This window comes from Microcebus murinus, chromosome 9 (genome assembly GCF_040939455.1).
Source record: "Microcebus murinus isolate Inina chromosome 9, M.murinus_Inina_mat1.0, whole genome shotgun sequence".
Lineage (NCBI taxonomy): Eukaryota > Metazoa > Chordata > Mammalia > Primates > Cheirogaleidae > Microcebus > Microcebus murinus.
Window position 1 is genome coordinate 57943297 of NC_134112.1, and position 20838 is coordinate 57964134.

General features: G+C 32.5%; 1 protein-coding gene across 4 annotated transcripts in view; it reads left to right on the forward strand.

Moving 5' to 3' along the window:
- MAGI2 (membrane associated guanylate kinase, WW and PDZ domain containing 2) overlaps window positions 1-20838 on the forward strand; it is a 1296878-nt gene that overhangs the window by 349857 nt on the left and 926183 nt on the right. For all 4 annotated transcript variants that reach the window (XM_020289800.2, XM_076006486.1, XM_076006487.1 and 1 more), the window contains exon 2: window positions 17582-17698. In XM_020289800.2, the coding sequence (XP_020145389.2) occupies window positions 17582-17698 (117 nt within the window). The remainder of the gene's footprint in view (window positions 1-17581; window positions 17699-20838) is intronic.

The following is a 20838-nucleotide window of genomic DNA, read 5'->3' on the forward strand; positions in this document are numbered from 1 at the left end:
TGACAGGATTTCATTCTTTTTTATGGCTGAATAGTATTCCGCTGTGTGTGTGTATGTGTGTATCTCATATTTTCTTTATCCATTCATCCATTGATGGATATTGAGGTTGATTCTATATCTTGGCTACTGTGAATTGTGCTCTGATAAATATAGGATTGCAGATATCTCTTCAATATACTAATTACCTTTTTTTTTTTTTTTTGGATATATACCCAGAAATGGGATTACTAAATCATATGGTAGTTCTATTTTTAGTTTTTTGAGGCACCTCCATACTTTTATCTATAATGGGTGTACTAATTTACATTCCCACCACAAGTGTACAAGAGTTTCCCTTCCTCCACATCCTTGCCAGTATTTGTTAATTTTTGTCTTTTTGATAATAGCCATTTTACCTGGAGTGAGATAATATCTCATTGGGGTTTTTATTTGCATTTATCTGATGATTAGTGATATTGAACATTTTTTTTTTTGTATACCTGATAGCCATTTTTATGTCTTCTTTTAAAAATTGTCTATTCAGATCATTTACCCATTTTTAAATTGGATTAGTTAGGGGAATTTTTGCTTTTTAGTTGCTTGAGTTCCTTATATATTCTGGTTATTAATCCCTTGTTGAATGGATAGTTTGCAAATATTTTCTCCCATTCTATAGGTTGTTGCTTCATTTTATTGATTATTTCATTTGCTGTACAAAAGCTTTTTAGCTTGATGTAATCTCATTTCCCTATTTTCACGTTTGTTGCCTTTGAGCAATAATGTTTCAAGAAAAAATAATCAATATATTTTTAATGAAAAAGAAAATAATGATGAGATATTGAAATGGAATTTATTTAATTCCCAAAACCATTCATTTCTTTAAAAAGTAAATTGTTTTTAGCTGTACATATGAAAATCTTTAATGGATTCTGTCACTTTGGTTTTCATAAAATCATATTTGTTTATATGTACCATGGAGTACCACACCATGGTTAAAAACAACAAACTAAAACAACATGCAGCATCATGGATGGACTTTAAAAAACTATACTGACAAGACTGCATGCATCACAGCAGAATTCTTTAGAAAAGCAAAAAGACTTGAAACAACCCAAATGTGCATCAATAGGGATCAGTTGAATAAATTATCTTCCATACATAGTGAAATACTATACAACTCCAAATGGACATGAAAAATACCTCTCTATATGATTCTTGGTGGAAAAAAAGTCAACATGAAAAATACCTCTCTATATGATTCTTGGTGGGAAAAAAGTCAAAGTAAAATAAAGGGTGAATGAATATTACCTTTTCTTCTAGAAACAAGGGAAGAAATACAAATATATTCAATTTGTTTTTACATATAATAATAAACCATACAAAAATGCAAGGGAAGCTATCAAAGTTGACTGGCTTGTGACAGAAAGAATCAAAAGCCAATTGAAAGAGGCTTCTTACTGGCCAAAAAATGGTACATTCTGATCATCAATAAAAATAATAATAACAATGGATTAAAAGACACCAAACATTTTGTAATCTATTGAGTTTATCATAGTCAAAAATGAATCAATTAAAAAGAAATGGAAGAAATAATTCCTAGCTCCTTGTGAGGATGCTAGTAAAACAACTCTGTATCTTACAACCTGGAAATAAATGGGAGGGGGAAAGTGAAGCCATCATTTTAGTGACTTTCCTGTAAAAACTGTAGTCAAGCCATTGATGAGAGTAAGTTTCCCTTTATAGAAATACTCCAGTTAATTGAAAAGGAATGATAAAATTGGACTATCATTATTATCTAGAAACTTTTAATGAAATAATGGATCTAGTGGCTATTTCTAACATCACAAAAAAGAGAGACTTCTATAAATTACATGGCTCTTGATGGAAGTACAAAATACCACCTATGAAGTAGTCTTGCCAAAAATCAAACTTGACCCAAGTAAAGCTTTTGGATTTAATCACAAGTCTATAGATAATTCAAGGGAGAGAGGAACACATTAAATGGCATCACAGGATATAATCCTCAAAATCCAGAAGGCGAGAAACTCTAAAGGACAAATTTTCTAGTTTAAGAATAATGATAAATATTAGAAGATGAAAAAGGAAAGAGGGAAATCTATAGATTAAAAATAGCTTTAAAAGACATATTAATCACATGCAATATGTGCAACTTGTTTGGTCATTCGAACAAACCACCTATTTAAGAATTCTGAAATGATTTGGAAAATTTGAACACTGACTTAACTATTTAATGATTAAGGCTTTATCACATATTCTGAGTGTAAGTTAGTATTGTGATTTTGCTTTAAAAAAATCACTGTAAATGGATCTGGGAAGCAGCCTTGATGTGTTAATAACCATAAAATTCTTCTCCAATTTAGGAGACAATAGTCCCAAGTAATCGTGGCACAGAAAGCCCAAAACATACAGAGAACATTTGTTACCATTTCGCTATGTCAGCCTTGGCCAAGTTTCAGAACTGGGGTTGTGATTGTTGCAGAGAGAATAGCTAGACCCTTTCCTTAGGGCAACATTTCCCATATGTGCTCCTAGAACATAGTCCTACAATGTGTTCCACAAAACGTATGAGTTTAATGACCACAAGTATAAGTAAGGTCTTGAAACAAAGAGAACTTTTAAATTTGGTTTTACACAATGATTGCCAACTTTTCTTGATCACAGAACATTTTTTTTTCACATCTTAGCTATTAACATCTTGCTGAACATACTGTGGGAAAATTGTCTTAGTTATATTACACCCATATTGTTCTATTTACTTACTTTTTTAATGTAAAGAAATAGAAGAAGATGCTCTGATGCTTATTCCTGTCATTGTTTCAAAAAAAAAATCATGGTTGGCTGAATTTCCAGCTCTGGCCAAATGTCAAGAAAAAAGTTTAAGTGTCAAAATGTAAAATTTTATCTTGGATTATGGAATGTGACAATGAAAACATACATGAATGAAAGGCAGGCATCTTTTCTAAGAAGTGAACAACACTGAAGATGAATATTTTAATTTTTATATCTCATTTTCTGAAACTTCTCAATTTGTTAAAATTGACTTCTTAGATTCTAGTTTTTGATCGGATCTCACTGATTTTAAAATTCACCACTAGCAGTCAATTTATTCATTCGTTCATTTGTACTTTATTCTTTACTTTGAGCTTAGGTCCTTTATCCATCCATTATTTTATTATTTATCACTTCCAAGGATTCAGTTTTGTTTTATTTGTTTTGTGTGTTGGAGATTCTCAGGAAAAAAAAAATCCTTGAAAATACACACATGTGTGTCAAATCTTTCCCAGAGTTTTTACTGATATGAAGATGGAAGATTGAGATCCTTATCTAGATACAACTGCTTAAACAATGCTTAATGGCTTTAAACAAAGAGGGGACAGCTAAAATTACTCTCTATATCTACAACTACTTTGAATTCTTTGAATAGTATCCTAACATTCCTAGTTTTATGTAATAGATTATTTAGCATTGGGTCATGGGATAGGATTATTAATCCACAACCACATGGGAAATATGCACATTTTATGACACAAAAGAATATGTGAAGTAATTGTGCAAAAGCACAATGGATCTAACATGACTTCATACCAGCTGTGTGATAATCCTCAAATCAGTTACCCTATTTTAGCATTGACTTTCTCAGATAAGGGATAAAGATACCCACTTGCTTTGGTTAACTTTTAAATGTTTTTGATATAAAATTAGATAGTACCTATGAAAGTTCTTTGTAAACTATGAGGGTTTATACATGTGACATGTAATTTAATTTAGTTCATCCTTACTGGTTTGTCAAAGTTTACAATATGGCTTTTGATGGTTAAGAAACCATGAATCATTTATGAGCTTGCTATTCAGATTCTGACTGGCAATTCTTCCTGTGAGTGCTTTGCACATATCTATATGTTATAAAATGTCATGCTCTCTCACCATAAATATTCATATTGAAATAATTTTAAATTATTTTATTTACTGAGTTAATGCCAAATATCCTTTAGCAAAGTTTTAAATTCAAAATGTGTCTTAAAGCCAAAGAAAAGCATACTTTTAAAGAAAAGTATACTTTCTTGCATAAATTACAAGATTAAGAATTAGGTTTCTATCAATTTCTTGTTTATATATGTATTTATGTTTGGCAAAGTATAATAACTAAATATGCTTCATGAATCTAGACTGAATCATAAATTCTACATTATTGGAGGGGAAATTCTTCTATTCTTCAAGTGTTAAAAGTCATTTTTCATTCCAAATGTTTCTCAACACATAAGAAATTGTCAGGCTCTGAAAATTACATTGCTGGGGACAATGTAGACAGTAAATAAGTAAACAAGTAAATATATAATTGTAGAACATGTTAAATGGCATATTAAGTTGGAGTAGGAGAATAGTGAATGATGAGGATGGGGTTTTGGGAGAAGAGCAAGTTTAGATAGGGTGAGGAGTAATATTTTGAGCAGACATCTGAACCAAGTAAAACAGGCAAAGTGAAGGTAATTCTAAACAAGATATCAGGAGTAAGGAATAGATTTGTTACAGCTCCTTGGTGATTTGTATCATGCTCATGAAGAACATGATTGCTATCTCTAACTCTTAGCATGCTGATAAAGTGATAGTTGTTCAGATGAATAAAAAATAAAAGAATGGTAGTGATTTATTGAGATTCCGTTTCTGAGAGCTACTTGTGAAAACAATCAGTGATAAATTCCATATCAATATTCCAGGCTTTTGCAATTTCTTCATGGACTCATACCAACAGTATTTACATACAAATTGTCCTTCAGTGTTGTATATAAATAATCCAAGTCATATGAATTGAAAAATATCATCCCAAAATAAGGTTTGGAAACTCTATTCCCAAGAAAAATTCTAGGGTTTCTGTTCTGATTTCCTCACTATGGCTTGATTTTACATGGACTATAAGATCAATTATTTGTGAAGGATATGCCATGATAATCCCACTCCCATTAATACAGTAGATTATTTCTCCTGTTACCATCTTTTTTGTTCATCTACCTAATGTGTAATTGAACACCTACTATGTTCATGCATTTAGCATGTTTGCACCTACTTTCTTATTTCTGTCCCCTAATTCACAGTGTATTGAAACAAACAAAAAAACAAACAAATGCCAGAGAACTATGTTCAAGGGGTCTTGTAAGGTTGCCACATCCTTAAAAACAAAGTGAAACAATACATCTCATTGTCCCCAAATCCAGTCAGTGTCAATGCTACCATCATTTTCTCAATCACTCTGCTGGAAATCTTGGCAAAATTATTGATCCTTTCGTGACCAAATCCAAATCCATTTTGGTCACCAATTCCTGTACACATGTTTTGTTTCCTCAAGAATTAAACTCAGCATTTTGCATGTAAGGCCACAACCTGTCCGTGGACCCAGTACCCATGGAGACTGTGACTCACTCCTCTCAACAGGAGTGGCTCATCCTCAGAGGCACTGAAGGGGGCGCCTCATGTACCACATGCAAAATACTTTTGCTACATCTTCTTTAGGGTCCTGCCCTCTACTCTGCATACTCTTCTTCCCCTTCTAGATGAGAATCTCTAATATGGTGAAGAAATTGCTTAGCACAAAATCAAAAGAACCAAGTAAACACTGCAACTCCTTTGTGTGAGTTTGGAAAAGTCAACTCATCTCTGAACTAGATTAATTATTTGTAAATTAAAATACCATCCTATTCACTATTGACAGTTCTCATGTTCAACAAATGCAGTAATAGGTACTACAGTAATAGGGTATTGGGCAGGGGGGAGCGGGGTGGGTATATACATACATAATGAGTGAGATGTGCACCATTTGGGGGATGGTCATGCTGGAAACTCAGACTTAGGGGGGAAGGGCATTTATTGAAACCTTAAAATCTGTACCCCCATAATATGCCGAAATAAAAATAAAAAAATAAAAAATAAAAAATAAATTAAAAATTTTGAAATAAATATTCTGCATACACCGGAAGTAACAGTATTATTGTAGTTAATTAACATTGAATGAATGAAAATTTAAATAATCTAATTTTACTATTTTCAGTCTCGTATTATATATTTTACACTAAATAATTTGAATTAAAAATAGTGCTCAAAGGGTACCCTTTCTCACTTGCAAAACAAAATTTCCTGGCTTAAAGCTAGAGTAAAAGAATATAAACATTTCAGGTCATTAAGTATAAATGATAGCTGTAAAATTGGTAAAGATTTTGCTTTGAAGGGGGTATTTATTTTAAAACATATTTTCTATCTCAAATGTAAACCTTATCTTTAGTTAATCACATTCCTAAATCAGCCCTTTTCTTAAATTAATTATTTTAAATATTTTTATAATTATCAGTGTAATTAACACTTGCCTTGTATATTTTATTAATACAAGATGACTCCCAGGTTAATGGATATTTTATTTTTAAAATAAAAATATAAACCATTTCTCCAGATTTTTTAGGAGTCAGAAATTAGATATTATCCTTAAAAGTATTACCAAAAGCTAGAAATCAATGTATTGTTCTATAAAATGATTATGCAGAAGGGAAGCTTAAAAACATTGTTTCTCTCTGTTATAGAATGTTATTAAGTAGTATATTTTAAAAAACCACATGGCTGGGACAATCTATATTAATGCTACCACAGAAAATACTTAAGGTCTTTGGCCATATATTAATAATTCCATGAACATAAAATAAACAAACTATTTAAAATATAATATTTATGCTATTTATACTTAGCTTTATAAAACAAAATTATTTTTGTTAGAATATAGAGTTGATTATTTAGCAAGAGACAATAAAATTTCATTCAAATGAGAGTTTTACACAAATGAATTGACTATCAAAAAGCTACTTTTGTGATCAAGAAAATAGCCCAAGCAAATAGCCCATCAGTCCAAAAAAATATATATATATAGTAATGTTCAAACCCTCTTTTATGACGTGAAGTATTCATGACTTCTGTAAATCACACTGGCTATATATGGCTCCATTCATGTATTTAAGTGTTTGTCATTATTGGGATAATTATTTAAGTTATCAATTGAACAGGGATGTTATTGGGCTTTTAAAGCTTATTTCATTTAATATAATATTCTCCAGTTCCATTCATGTTGTAGCAAATGATACAGTTCCTTCTTTTTAAAGACTGAATTGTATTCCATTGTGTATATATCCCACATCTGTTCACGGACATGTAGGTTGATTTCATGAGTTTGGCTATTGTGAATAGTGCTTCAAAGAATAGGAAAGTGTGGAAATATCCTTGACAAACTGATTTCAAATCTTTGGGTACATATCCAGATGGGGAATTGCAAGATCCTATGGTAGTTCTATTTGTAGTTTTTATGGGAACTCCATACAGTTTTCCATAATGACTATACCATTAATAATTTACATTCCTAGCAATATTGTACAAGGCTTCCCTTTTTACCACATCCTTGCCAACACTTGCTATCTTTCATCTTTTCGATAATAGCCATTTTGAAAAGTGTGAGATATCTCATTGTAGTTTTATTTTGTATTTTCCTAATGATTAGTGATGTTGAGCATTTTTCCGTGTATTTGTTGGCCACTTGTATGTCTTCTTTTGGGAAATGTCTATTCAGTTCCCTTGCTTATTTTATAATTGGGTTATTTGTTTTCTTGCAGTTGAGTTGGTAGAGTACCTTATGTATTTTGAATATTAACCCCTTATTAAATACATGGCTTGCAAACATTTTCTACCAATCTTTGGGTTGACTCTTCAGACTGTTAATTGTTTCCATATGACATTTTTTATGAGTTTATTGTTCTTAAAAGCAAATGGTAATATTTCAGTAAAAATAAAAGTTAAATTCAAAGAGAGATTTTCAGTAGGCTTTCATTGCAAGTAATTGAAGAGATAAGCCAGAGTCGTTTAAAAATGTAGCCTGCAAATACCTTTATTCTGTTCAAAAATTATGTACAATTTTGTATGTAATTGGGGGGGGGGACAAAAGGCAATAGAGAATGCCATTGATTAATTGTGTATTCCTTCTTCTTTTCTATTCCTGGCTCAGTCTTCTGTATATATCTGGAGGCATTACAGCCCCAGATGTCTAAAAGTGAGTTTTCAGGACATTTTAATTGATAACTTTCAGGTATGATAATTGAATGCCTGGCAAGTGTATAAATAGTCTCTAAACACTAGTTTGAGGAAATTATTTTGTAATTCTATAAATGTCCATTATAATACAACTCACTTTCACAGTCTTTGACTACTTCTTGCTTGTGTCATATCCTTCCTTTATAGCCATTGGGAGCTCAGCACACTTAGCCACTTAGCAATAGGCGTAGCTTTCTTTTCCAATATCTAATGCTTGGAGATTCCCCCCCTCCATTTCTTTTTCCACTGCAATCCCTGACATGATGTCTGGTCAGTGTCTCCAACTCACTTTCTTCTTCTCATTTTTACCCTGTGTCAGATCAGGGACTTGTCTTTCAGTGATGAGAGTAGTAACAACCTAGGACAAAAATGATAAAGAAATATTCCTGTGCCCTTCCCCCACCACTGTTCTAATTCTCTTCTTATAGACAGCAACCCCAATGTCTATTTTCTTACTTTTCATTGTCTACCCTATCACCATGCACCTGTACATGCATGCAGACAAATACACATCCTTGTCCTTAAATGACATATCCAACTGATTTATGTGAATCTAGTTTCTTCTGAAATATGAAGATAACTCTACCTTCTGGGCTTTGTAACCCTCAAATTTCCACTGTTACCTACTGATCACCCTGTCCTTGTCTTTCCTACAAGGTCTATATGTAGTTATGTTTTGAGGGAAAAGGTGTAAGATAAAAAGGCTGGGACTTGCAAATATTTGTAGAGAAAGGCATTTCAGATTTTTTTTTTTGTAATTTTATGAGTAGTAGAGTATTTTTAAGAATGCCAAGGAGATCTCAAAATGATTTTGAGTTTACTTCTAAGTTAAGAAATAGGGAAAGAGATTACAGCCCATTTTATAGTGAAAGCAGACCAAAAAGGTAGAGGCAGGCAGGACCTCAGAATAAACTGAGAGCTAAGGACCTCCAAGGAAAAAGAGATTTTGAGCTAAGCCAGGCTGCAAGGAGATGGAATGGCAGGGTGCTCATTGTCCAGTAATCCTTTATACAAGAGTGTATAAGATCTATCTTGCAATAGGCTTCCTCACTTCTGCCCACTTCCAACTCCTTCCCTGTCCTGAGGATCTTTGACCATAGCAGCAAGAATGCCAAGCAGGGTCTCAGAGCTGGAAGTGTTCCACTCTACCATGAAGGAAGGGCTCTGTGTTTTTAGAACCTGTCAGCCTAACTTGGAACTTTACCATTATGCCCCTACTCTCTCTGCATCTCCCAGAAGCATTGTTATGTCCAAGATAATGAATAACAACAATGTGTTTCCAACCTACCATGAATAACATACTTCAGTTGCCTAATTAATCAAAAGACTTATAGGTGGTCCAAGGGCATAATTATAATATTCAACATTATTTCTATCGGAAAAACATTCTGCATTTCAAAATAAACTTTTGGAACACATAGCTTATTATTTGAAGTCAGCCTTGTAGCAACTCAAAGTATGTGCCTAGAAACGTTATAACTTCAGTAGTACAAATCCATCATGATACAACCTATAGAGGATATGTCAGTCTGTTCTTTGGGAAAAATTTTATAAGGGAATTTTTTTGTATTATCATTGTAAATTGGGATAAAAAATAAAGCTATGGCTTATTTTGTTTTGGGCAAAGTGTCATGAGACTTTTCGTCATGAAGCCATATGGAATGGATCATCTATTATACCAGGTCATCTGGTAGTTTTTAAATTACAGCAGCAGGTTCACCAAAAACAAAAACAAAAATAAAACAAAAAGACTAACCTTGCTTCATAGCTCTCAAAACAGAAAATAATGACAAATGTTTACAAATCTAATTTTGTAAATCTCCATTAATTTTACTCATAATAAGAATCACCTATTAAAATATGTTAATAATTTTAATTTGACTTGGCATATAGCTTGCTAACATAAAATGAAATAAGCTTAAAATTTACTGTTTAACATTTACATATTTATGTTTAGTTTTATGAATGAAAGTGTTTCAGGCATACCAAAGTACAAGCATTTTTTTTTTGCTTTTTAATATATGTGAATAAATTTTTAAATTGTAGTTTCCAAGAACAAAATATATTGTGATGTTTTTATCACTACATTTTTAAAAATTTACACTTAAAGTTTGGAATACAGTTGAAAGAGCAGTAAATCAAGATTCAAAGAGAAAAAAAATTTTCTGCTGAATTATCTAGATACTTTGGAGAATAATATCTTTCTTTTACCTCATTAATCTTAGTAAATATTTTATGTAGAAGTCTTATAGCTTTGAGGTTTATTAACCTTTAATAATTTCAAATCAATTTATAACTATCTTAATATGTTGTTTTTTCACTTTTAAACTTAGTGTGGTTTATATCTGGTTTTCAAAATAAATGGATTGAATTTGGGTTAGATTATTACATCCATTTTTCCCAAATTATCTTTTCTCTTTCACTATGCTGAATTTGTTTTGACATCCCTGCTGTTTGTAAAGGACATCTAATTTTTAAGAGTTAGGTGAATCAAAGAAATTAATAGGATATGCCCTACTATTAGATTGAATTAGCCATCTTGGTACATTATTGAAAATTTAAATACACTTGAATTTGTTTCCAACTATGGGCCCATCCTTCATATTTCTTGATGCTAAAATTTCAGGTAATGTATGTACAACTCCTGCCAGAATGCCTGGCATATGCTGAGAACTCATTTTCTCTTCTACATGGAGTTTATAATCATAACTATAGGAATAACTCTAACATTTACTTTTAGACCAAGGCTAACAAAGAAAAGGGAAACTTAATAATAATATCTCATCTGTGCAATAGTAAGGGAAAGGAAATGATAAAAAGCCATTTTCAATAGAGCTGGAGAATTTTATAAAGCATTTACATTTATCTCTGTCATTTTCTCTAAAATAGTATTATTCTCTCTAGTTTTGAATCTCCTAATGATCTGCAACTGTTTAATATAGTTTGTTGTCTTTCTTATTATTGCATTTTTTGGTACAAAATATGCAATATTACTAAAATTTTGAAGAAAAAAACAACATACAAAGATATTAAAGTATGATATAAAAAAGATTAACTGTATGCTCCAATATTTTGAATAAAATATTGAAGGGATACAAATTGTCATGTAACTAAATGTTTCCAGCTATGGAAAAATAACTAACCAGGGCATCTTCAATGAATTTTATGGACCCCAAATGTGTGCTTCTACTTAAAATAAGAAATAAGCAAAAGGAAATTATTGGGGGAAGAAAAATTTTCCTGGCTTGTAATTTATAGAATGTCTAGTATAGATCAAATGCATGCAGTGATTTGGTGTAGTACTCTAGGCAGCTGAAAATGAGATGGGCCTTTAGATCATGGGAAGCCAAAAGCACAATTTTCCACCTAAAAAGGGAATGGAGTCTGCTCTGGCAGGCTGGATTAGATATGTCTGTCACCTGTTTTGTAGCTGTGGATCTTAACAGAATCAATCAACTCTCCTGTGATTTATTTCTTCATTTTTGAGGTGAGCCAAGTAGAAACTATTTTTGAAAAAGAAACTTAGCAACATAGCTCCATAATGCTTTCTTACTGTCTATTCCTTGACTTCCCCACCATCCAATAAAAATTGACATAAGATGTATTTGAAATTATTTATGGAAATATCTTAAGCATATATATAAATAATTCTCTTCTAATTCCTTATAGATTGCTTTGCTTGGCTATTTTTTTACTTATTTGACAAAGATGTCTGGAGCCAATTTTTTATTGATGACTTAAGCTTCCCAGACAATTCAAAAAACAGAAAACAATATCAAAGGGAGATTATCAGTGGTTTCTTATAAACTATAACTAACTTGCAGACTATAATTATTATTTATTAGTAAAATAATTTGGTTGTTTGATTACCAAGAAAAACAATTCCAAACTGTAAGATGTATTAGTGAATATTTTATGTGGAAGCATAGGATTTAGATCCAGAGAAGACCTTATTTGGTTCTATGCCCAGTGTTATGGTCTGAAAGTTTGTGTCCACCCAAAATTCACATGTTGAAATTTTAACTCCCAATGTGATTACATTACAAGGTGAGACCTTTCTAAGGTAATTAGATTATGATGGTGGAGCTCTTAAAATGGGATTGGTGACCTTATAAAAAGAAACACTGGAGAAATGATTTCTCTCGTGGCCATGTGAGGATTTTATGAGAAGGTCATCTGCTATATTGCTATAATGAGTTCAAACCAGGAAGACAGCTCTTATCAGATCTCTAGTGTCTTGATCTTGGACTTCCAGTCTCCAGAAATGTGCGAAATGAATATTTGTTGTTTAGGCTATCCAATCTATGGTATTCTGTTGTAGCAGCTTTAACTGACTAAGACACCCATCTTTTATAGATGTGAAAAATGAGATTCAGAAATGATCTGTGGAAGACTACTTAATGAAGAAGTGCTGAAGTAACTAAAACCAAGTTTCCTGATTCAAAGCCTAGCATTCTTTCCACTAGAGCATTTATGATTTATTTATTCAATAAACATTTCATGGTCTCATATATTTAAAAGGTGTTGTTTTAGAGATTGGAACAGGAGAGAAGAAATAGAAGAGTCTCTGTCCTGAGAAGCTTGCAATGTAATAGAAAACATAGAGCAAGCCCACAAATTACTGTATGGCCTGTTAGGATGCACAAAGTACTTAAGAGAGATGACCAGGATATGGAAGTTCAGAAGAGGGAGAAGACTTCTAGCTCAAAGATCATAAGGAAGATCAAGTGGAGGATGATTTTAAACTGATGGATGGGTAAGAATTCCAAAGATAGAATCAAAGTGAAGGCATTCTTAACCACAACATTTCTTTAGTTGCAAATAACAAAAGGAAGGTTGGAGAAGTTGGCCAAAAAATACAGGAACAGGGCAATTCTGTGTGTCTAGGAAGCAGAGATCATGGGTAATGTCTTCAGAGTGCCACTTTCAAGATGAATGCACTTGCATTCATGCCCTTTGGTCACTACATTTATAAAGCCAGATCCTGGAAGAGACATTTTGATTGGCTGAGTGAGTGCAGGGCATCTTGACTCAAGGTCCCACCACATCTACAGAATGAGCGAGATGTAGCCACTCAAAAACAAAACAAAAAAAAAAATCAATGTGCTGCTACGAAAAGAAGGTAGTATAAGATAAAGCACAAAGAATGATGCAAAAAGTAAAGCACAAGCTAAAATCAAATGTTCATCTTGCCATCTTATGAAGGGTGATGGAAAACACAGATTTAAAGAGAAGGGAGAGTAAATAAGGCAATAAAATATTAGATCAGCTTGGTTTGGCAGAAGCACAGGGTGAATATAGGACATCAGAATGAGCCAGACTGTGGTGGACATCCTGTCTTCCCCTCCTTACCTTCTCTTCTGCCATCTCAGTCAGTGAACTGTTCTCCCCAGTTTTCACTGATAAGTTTATAAGCTACATGTTCATTCAGGGGGAGGGAAAGTTTGAGCCAATGGTCATGCCCACGAATGAGGAGTGGGACTAGTCTGGCAGCTGCTAGCAATCAGACCCTTGGCACAAACATCATAGACCCTGGTATATTTCTCCCTTAAACTTAGGAAGAGTGTTTGGCTTTAGCTACATGACTGGGACTAACAAACTGCCTTAAGGAATAGGCCAAGAAGATTCTTTCCATATGATCCAAGCAGAATCTTCTTCCTTTGCCACCTCAATCTGGACATTCATGTGGTGGAGAGGAAAAAGCAGTCAGGTTCTACTGGAGACATTCCTGAAAACTATGGAAACCTTAGAAATGCACACCAGTTTCATACATTAACATTTAGCATTTCCTCCCCAAATAGTGTGTGGATGTTGCTTTCTGGTGCTGCCCTCGCTCCCTAGTCCATCTTTGCTCCAAACCCAATGCCAAATTTTTTGTGTGAGTTTCATTTTTCTCATTTGCTATAGGAAGAGTTTGAATCAAATTCTCTCCTAAGGGTTCTTCTTAAATTATACTTTTATGTCAGGTTGAAAAGCTTGATTGGGGTCATATTGAGAAAGGACTTTGTACTAAGAAGTTTGGCCTTCAGACATAGAGTATGTAAGTTAGGTGCTTGGTATATGATTGTAGTCTTCAAATCCTTCTCAGCTCACTCATTTAATAAAAGTGTGATTTGAGAAGGTATGTAATCTTTTAATCTACCATTTTAATTTTTAAATAAAGAAAATAAAAGCTTTATATAGTTAAATAAAATAATTCAACAGTTATTAAAATATAATGGTAAGTAAGAGCCATTGAATTTTTTTGAAGAGAGAAGTACAAATGGCTAAAACATGCAACGAGATGATGAATTCACCAGTGCTCTGCTTGACAGAAGTATAGATATGTGCATCCTATAAGGTATCAAACCTAGGATTCACTAGCAAAAGATAGAACAGAAACTCTACAAACACTAATAAAACCAAAAATTATAAATATGGCAAATAAGATAGCAGATTATTTATTTATTTTAACAATAGATAACATTTATTGAACACTATGTGGAATTCTGCATTTTTTAGCTTGCTTTAAAATGCTATTATATAAACCTGAAATCTGGTCATCTTGAGACCCAGGCTCTATTTTTCAGCTCACCATTGCCTAATGTCTGTTGCTTAATTCCCCTATAATTGAAATTTCTAACTAAGGATAAATATTCCTTTGTATATGTTTATATATTATATATTAATGCTACATATATGTATACAACATTTATAGTTGCATATATATATATATATATATATATATATATATATGCATACATATGAATATTGATTAGGGCCTCAGTTGCCCAACCATATTAGTTTTAAAAGAATGCTCAACCATGATAGTTTTCTAAAGTGAGTATTTACTTTTTCTTATGTAACAAGACATTTGAAGTAATGCAGTTATTTTCAACGGCTTAGTAAAGTCATTAGAGACCCAGGATTTTTGTAACTTCTACTCTGATATCCGTAGCTTGTTGACTTTTTCCCTTGTGCTTGACATTTCACAGTGAGAATATGGCTGCTATTAATACATCTTAGATATCAAGTCCATTTGAAAGAATAAAGAAATCCCTCCTTCTGTGTTAGGTGTCAATGGCCAGAACATACCTGCCAGAAGTGTAAAGGGCAGCTAGGAAAGTAGAGAACTGGATTGAATGACTGTTTCAGACTACTACAACCTCCATCCTAGGGCTGATCATGTTTGGGCCTGAAACTAAATCAAAGTTCTTTTAATATAAAAGAATAATGAAAAGAAGATTGGGCAAGCAACTAAAAGAGTTTGCCATAATAATACTGGATAAATAAAATTGCCTGACTTGAAAATGCTATGATAAATTGTGAAGCATGATAAAGTATTTGGGAAATAGGAGACAAGAACAATCCTTCTAGAACAAATGGAATTGTCTGTAGAATTTTATTGTAATTTGTGACAACTCATTTTGATTAGTGAAGGAAATTTTATATTAATGCTTAGAAGCTTCAGCTGGTCCTTCCATGGAAAAAAGATACAGCCAGTCATTCAAATGAATAGACAGACTTTTTACTGCTGTTTTCTTAGGTAGAGAAACTTTCAAGAAGGCTAATGCAGTTGATTTGTAATAGAAGAAATGATTTAAACTAATAATATATTTTCAGGAATAAGAATTATCCTGGAATACAAAATGTGAACCTACCCATGTTACCCTAGGTGAGCAATTCTATCTTAATGGATAGACTACATCTGTTCTTCTATAGTTGGCAGTTTCCTGGACTGCCAGAAAGCATCTCATCACTGGGCATGTCCCACATACTAGATAGAAAGAAAAAGAGAAAGAAGAGGGAGTGCAGTTGCCGAAGGGCTTATAGCCTTAGAATTTGGCAGAAACGACAGCTGAAACAGTCACAGACATGATGCTTGCTCAGTAGCTGTAATGAATTAGCAAGGGTAAGCATGTTTTACTGACCAGAAGAAAAATAGGGAGAAGTGATAACTTCAGGATTTCTAAATTATTAACTACTTCAGTGTGGTACCAACAAATCTAAGACACATAGAAACACAGGGCATTTGAAGATGGAAATAATAGCTAATTGTTGGTATTGTAATGTCAGTTTTAAATGACTTTTATTTCTGACTACTCTGCTTCTTTGGATGAGAAAATGGTTTTGAATTTGGCAAATTACATGTGCAAGCATTCTGGATGTAATATTTATGTGCACCCAATAAGCAATATATTTTCCTTTGAAAATGCCATTTCTTATGGCATTTTATTGAAGCTATACATGCAGATTAGAAGGCAGCTAAAATAATGGATTTTGAGAACATCAAAAATGTTACAATATATAACTTATAAGGATATTAACTACTGTTTCTGTGAAAGGTATTTGTGTTGCTTTTGTGCATACCAACATAATAAAATTGTATGTGATCATGGTGGGACAAGTAGATTTATGGATTCTAATTCTGAAAATTAAAAGAATTAAAACAGAGTATGTGTTTTGTGACTATTACAGATTTCCTATTTTCTCTATCTTTAATTATGTGACTTGATTCAGTTTCCCTAATATGTTTGATTGAAAAGATAAGAGCTTCAGGAATTCTTATTTATATTTTTATAGGTACTTTGACATATAATTTATAATTCATTCTTTTCAATATAGAAATAGGAACGATTTTAAGATAGATCTTCATAATTTAACATAGTTATTTTTAAATATAAAATTAATCTTTGGTAGATCTACATTATTGGTTTCTTAACTATAGCTCAGTTTATATTTGATTAGATTATAATGGCAAACACACTCAAAATTATTTCTATTGTCAAAAGAAAAAAAAACACCTAAATTCCTTCAAACCTTGTTTCTAGTTAAAAAAAATATCTGCACATATACTTCAGAATATAGAAATTACTCTAATTTATTGTATAAAGAGAATATAATCATTAATATTCATGTAGGTGTTTTTTTGTTTTAACTTTTCATATCACCCTACCTATTTACATCTCGAGTAACTTTAAGTAATTTAAAAGTCTTTTCAAACTTTGAAGTCATAATGCTAAGTGAAATAAACGTGTTACAAAAAGACAAATAACATAGATTCTACTTATATAAGGTACTTTGAGTAGTCAAATTTATAGACAGGTGGTTGGCAGGTTGGGAGAGGTCAGAATGGGAAGTAATGAATGAATGAATAAATGATCTTTTTAGCCATGCAATGAGGTATACTATAATACTTCAATATTAGTTCAGGATTGACATATCTTTTACTGTAAGATAGACTTCATTCTAAATGAAGAATAAATTCAAGAATACATGCAAAGCACTGAGCATAGACCGGGTGGACAATTACCATCTCAGTTAGTATTATCTGTTTTGTTATCATGGCAGCAAATGTTTCAGAAGATCAAAAGAGCAATTTGAAATAATACATCTTTTAAGTGGGTTCCTGAGTATATTTATTACAGAATCAAATTACATACTTTACATATTTTCCAACATCTTTTACTAAGAAACTTTGTCATTTTAGGAGGAATCGTTGATAAAGACCTTCGTCACTACCTCAACTTACGATTTCAGAAGGGTTCTGTCGACCACGAACTTCAGCAAATCATTCGCGACAACCTCTACCTCCGCACGGTGCCGTGTAAGTACAATGGGTGACATTATTTTCTTTTTATGTTAAATGTTTATAGATATATATCCATTGTTTAAAAGAAAAGTTAAATCTGCTGATTTTTATGGTGGGCTTTTGGAACAGAAAACAAAATTAGATTTAATCATTTTAGATGCAAATGTTGATATAACTGCAGTGGTGTGGTTTATGATGAAGTTGTAGTTAGAAGAAACTTGTGATTTTCAAGTTTTAAAATCTAACTTATGCTTCTCAAGTTAGTATTGAAAAATAATGATTCTGGTCCAGACCGTTGGTGATTTAGAATGAATTATGATTGGAGTAGAACTCCACACCAGGAGTCAGGAGAATGCAAATTCAATTAATTAGTTGAAACAGCTATTTTATAAACAGAACCTACACAGTAACTTTTAACCTCATCTCTGGTTTGCAACAAGGGAGTCTCAGAAATAAAAAGAAACATATGCATTGGAAAGCATAGCTAAGTTTTTTACTTAGAAAGTAAAGAACTCACTTTCTCTTAGAAAGTGATGATGTTTGTTGAGACAGATTTCTTATATGTAACCTGTAGAAAATCACAAACCATTCTTGATTAACCCTTCACAAGAAGGGAATTGGTAAAATGATAAAATTCACAAACCAACTTCTTAGCATCTATTCCAGCTCATTTGAAAATCCTCTATTAACTTTAGGACAAATGAAGGACATTTAGGTACTAGGTAAATATCAAAATCCATTTTCTTCAAGATAGATTCCATGACCTCCAGAGACTTTCCACTCTCTCCAGAAATTCTGGTCTGTGGATGTTGTGTGTTATTTCTTCTGTTTTAGTTCTGCACTAAACTTCAATATACTCACAGCTATAGGCTCTAAAAGATTAATATTAAAGAAAGAAAAACTTGACTGAGACAAACGAAATAAATGAGCAAAACAATTGTGTGTGTGTGTGTGTGTGTGTGTGTGTGTGTGTGTGTGTGTAGAGAGAGAGAGAGAAGGAGAGAGTTGAACCACCAGAATTATGTAACAGGTCTAAAACATGGAGGATTATACTAAAATGCCAAAAACAGAGAATAGGGTTAGGTCACCACTCAGCCCTTTGACCTATACACATTTTAGGAGAAGTGGACCTTTGTCATTGTTAGCACTGAGTATTCATCAAAATAAAGATGTTGGGACAGCATTATTAAATAACCCTAGACAAGAATGTTTGCTGATTGACATGTTGTCAGTCAAAATGATACCTCTATCAGTGTGTGTAAGTTAAGTGAACAGACTTTTGGACTCTTGCTTTAATCCTGGAAGTTGAGGAAAGTACATTCTTAAACCTGTAAGTTTGACATTAGAGTGATGGGCAGAGGAAGATGGATTAAAGTAAGTGGCTGAACTATTTATAAGGTAACGGGTGGACGCATTTTCAAAGCTGTGATGTTGTCAGTGCAGCTGTGTGAATTTATCTTTTGTGACACAAAAGAAAGGAGATCGGAAAAACTGAATAAAGAATCCAGGTACTGTATTAGGTTTAAAAGCTGAGGGAGATAGATAAGAGGCTGACATTCAAGAATACTTGTAGTCCTTGCGAAGGCTATGACATAAATAAGAAAGTCTTAATTAAATATGAAGATAATAGGAGTAAATTTTGCATTAGTTAATTAACTTCTTAAATAAAGCATCTCTCTTAGAATACCAAAGAAAGACTATGAGGGAAAAATAAATATAAGGGCAAAATAACTAGACTTATATGAGTAAACATAAAGAGCTTCAAGATGTGATTTCAGTACAAGGTTATAAATTCAATTAGAAATCCTTGAATAGCTCTTATAAAGGAGATGATTAGAAACTCAATGAATCTGAATATTATGAGGAAATAATTATTTTGAATTTCAGCCATGATTCCTAATAGCCAATTTCAATAATACCATTCACTAATACTATTTTTAACTTGCCATAAAAGGTAAAAAATCTGAGATATACATTATTCTAATTTATGATATTAAAAATCATTTTAATAGTGATGGGTTGGACGTGGACAATCCACCACCTTCACTCAGCATATCTTTTAATGAAGTGTTCGGACATATTCAGAAAGTATGCAGAAAAAATGTATCAGTAGTGTGAAAAATCCTATCATTGCTTTGAAACTTACATAGGTGATCAGCATATCTATCAGCAGTAAGTATAGAATCATATTTGTTAACATATTCTCCTGGGCCAAAAAATTCTCATTGGTTTTCATGAACCCAGCACCATGAGAGGAAAATATACTATTGAAGAGCATATCATTGCTCTTCTACATGCATTAATATGTATACACTCATGTCTTATTTAATTGAGCAATGGCACCAGGAATAGGTCTTTGATGACTTCTTTGAAGCAAAATTGTAGTCAACTTATAGCCACATGAGGGTGGGTCAGGTGTGGTGGCTCATGCCTGTAATTCCAGTGCTTTGGGAAACTGAGGTGGGAGGATCACTTGAGGCCAGGAGTTTGAGATTAGCCTGGGCAACATAGCAAGACCCTGTCTCTACAAAAGATAAAAAAAAAAAAATTAGCCAGGCATGGTAGTGCATTACTCAAGCATGGTAATGCAAAAAAAAAAAAAAAAAAAGTTACTCATGAACATGAGTAAGTACTGAGATTATCTTTAAGCAATATAGGCCTGTGTTCTGAAATATTAGGTTGAACTATAGGTAGATATGCAGGCATAGCAGTAAAATCATCAAATCCAACTAAATTTTAAACAAGACTATAATTTTAAGCCAACATATTGCAATGGCTGTATATCATACATCTGTTTCAACATTAATCTTATTGCCTCAAATAAGAATCATCAATTTAGAAGCTCTTTTTTGAAATGGCTTTCAGATTGTGAATCATATTCTCTCGCAATTATTTCAGAATTGAGTAGCCAGATTTTTGTTATTTGAAAATTAATTTGATTTTTTAAAAAATAGATTAATTATATTTGGTGCTAAGTGTTGAGAATAAGGGTTATTAGAGAATAAATAAAGTTATTAGCATTGTGAACTAACAAAGAAGGAAGTCTGTAAAGAAATGAAAGTAAATTTCCAGAGAGATTTATAAACTGGCCTGGAAGGCTAGACCAAGAGAAAAATCTCAAAAGATGCTAAACACTAGCAAATACTTGAAAGTAT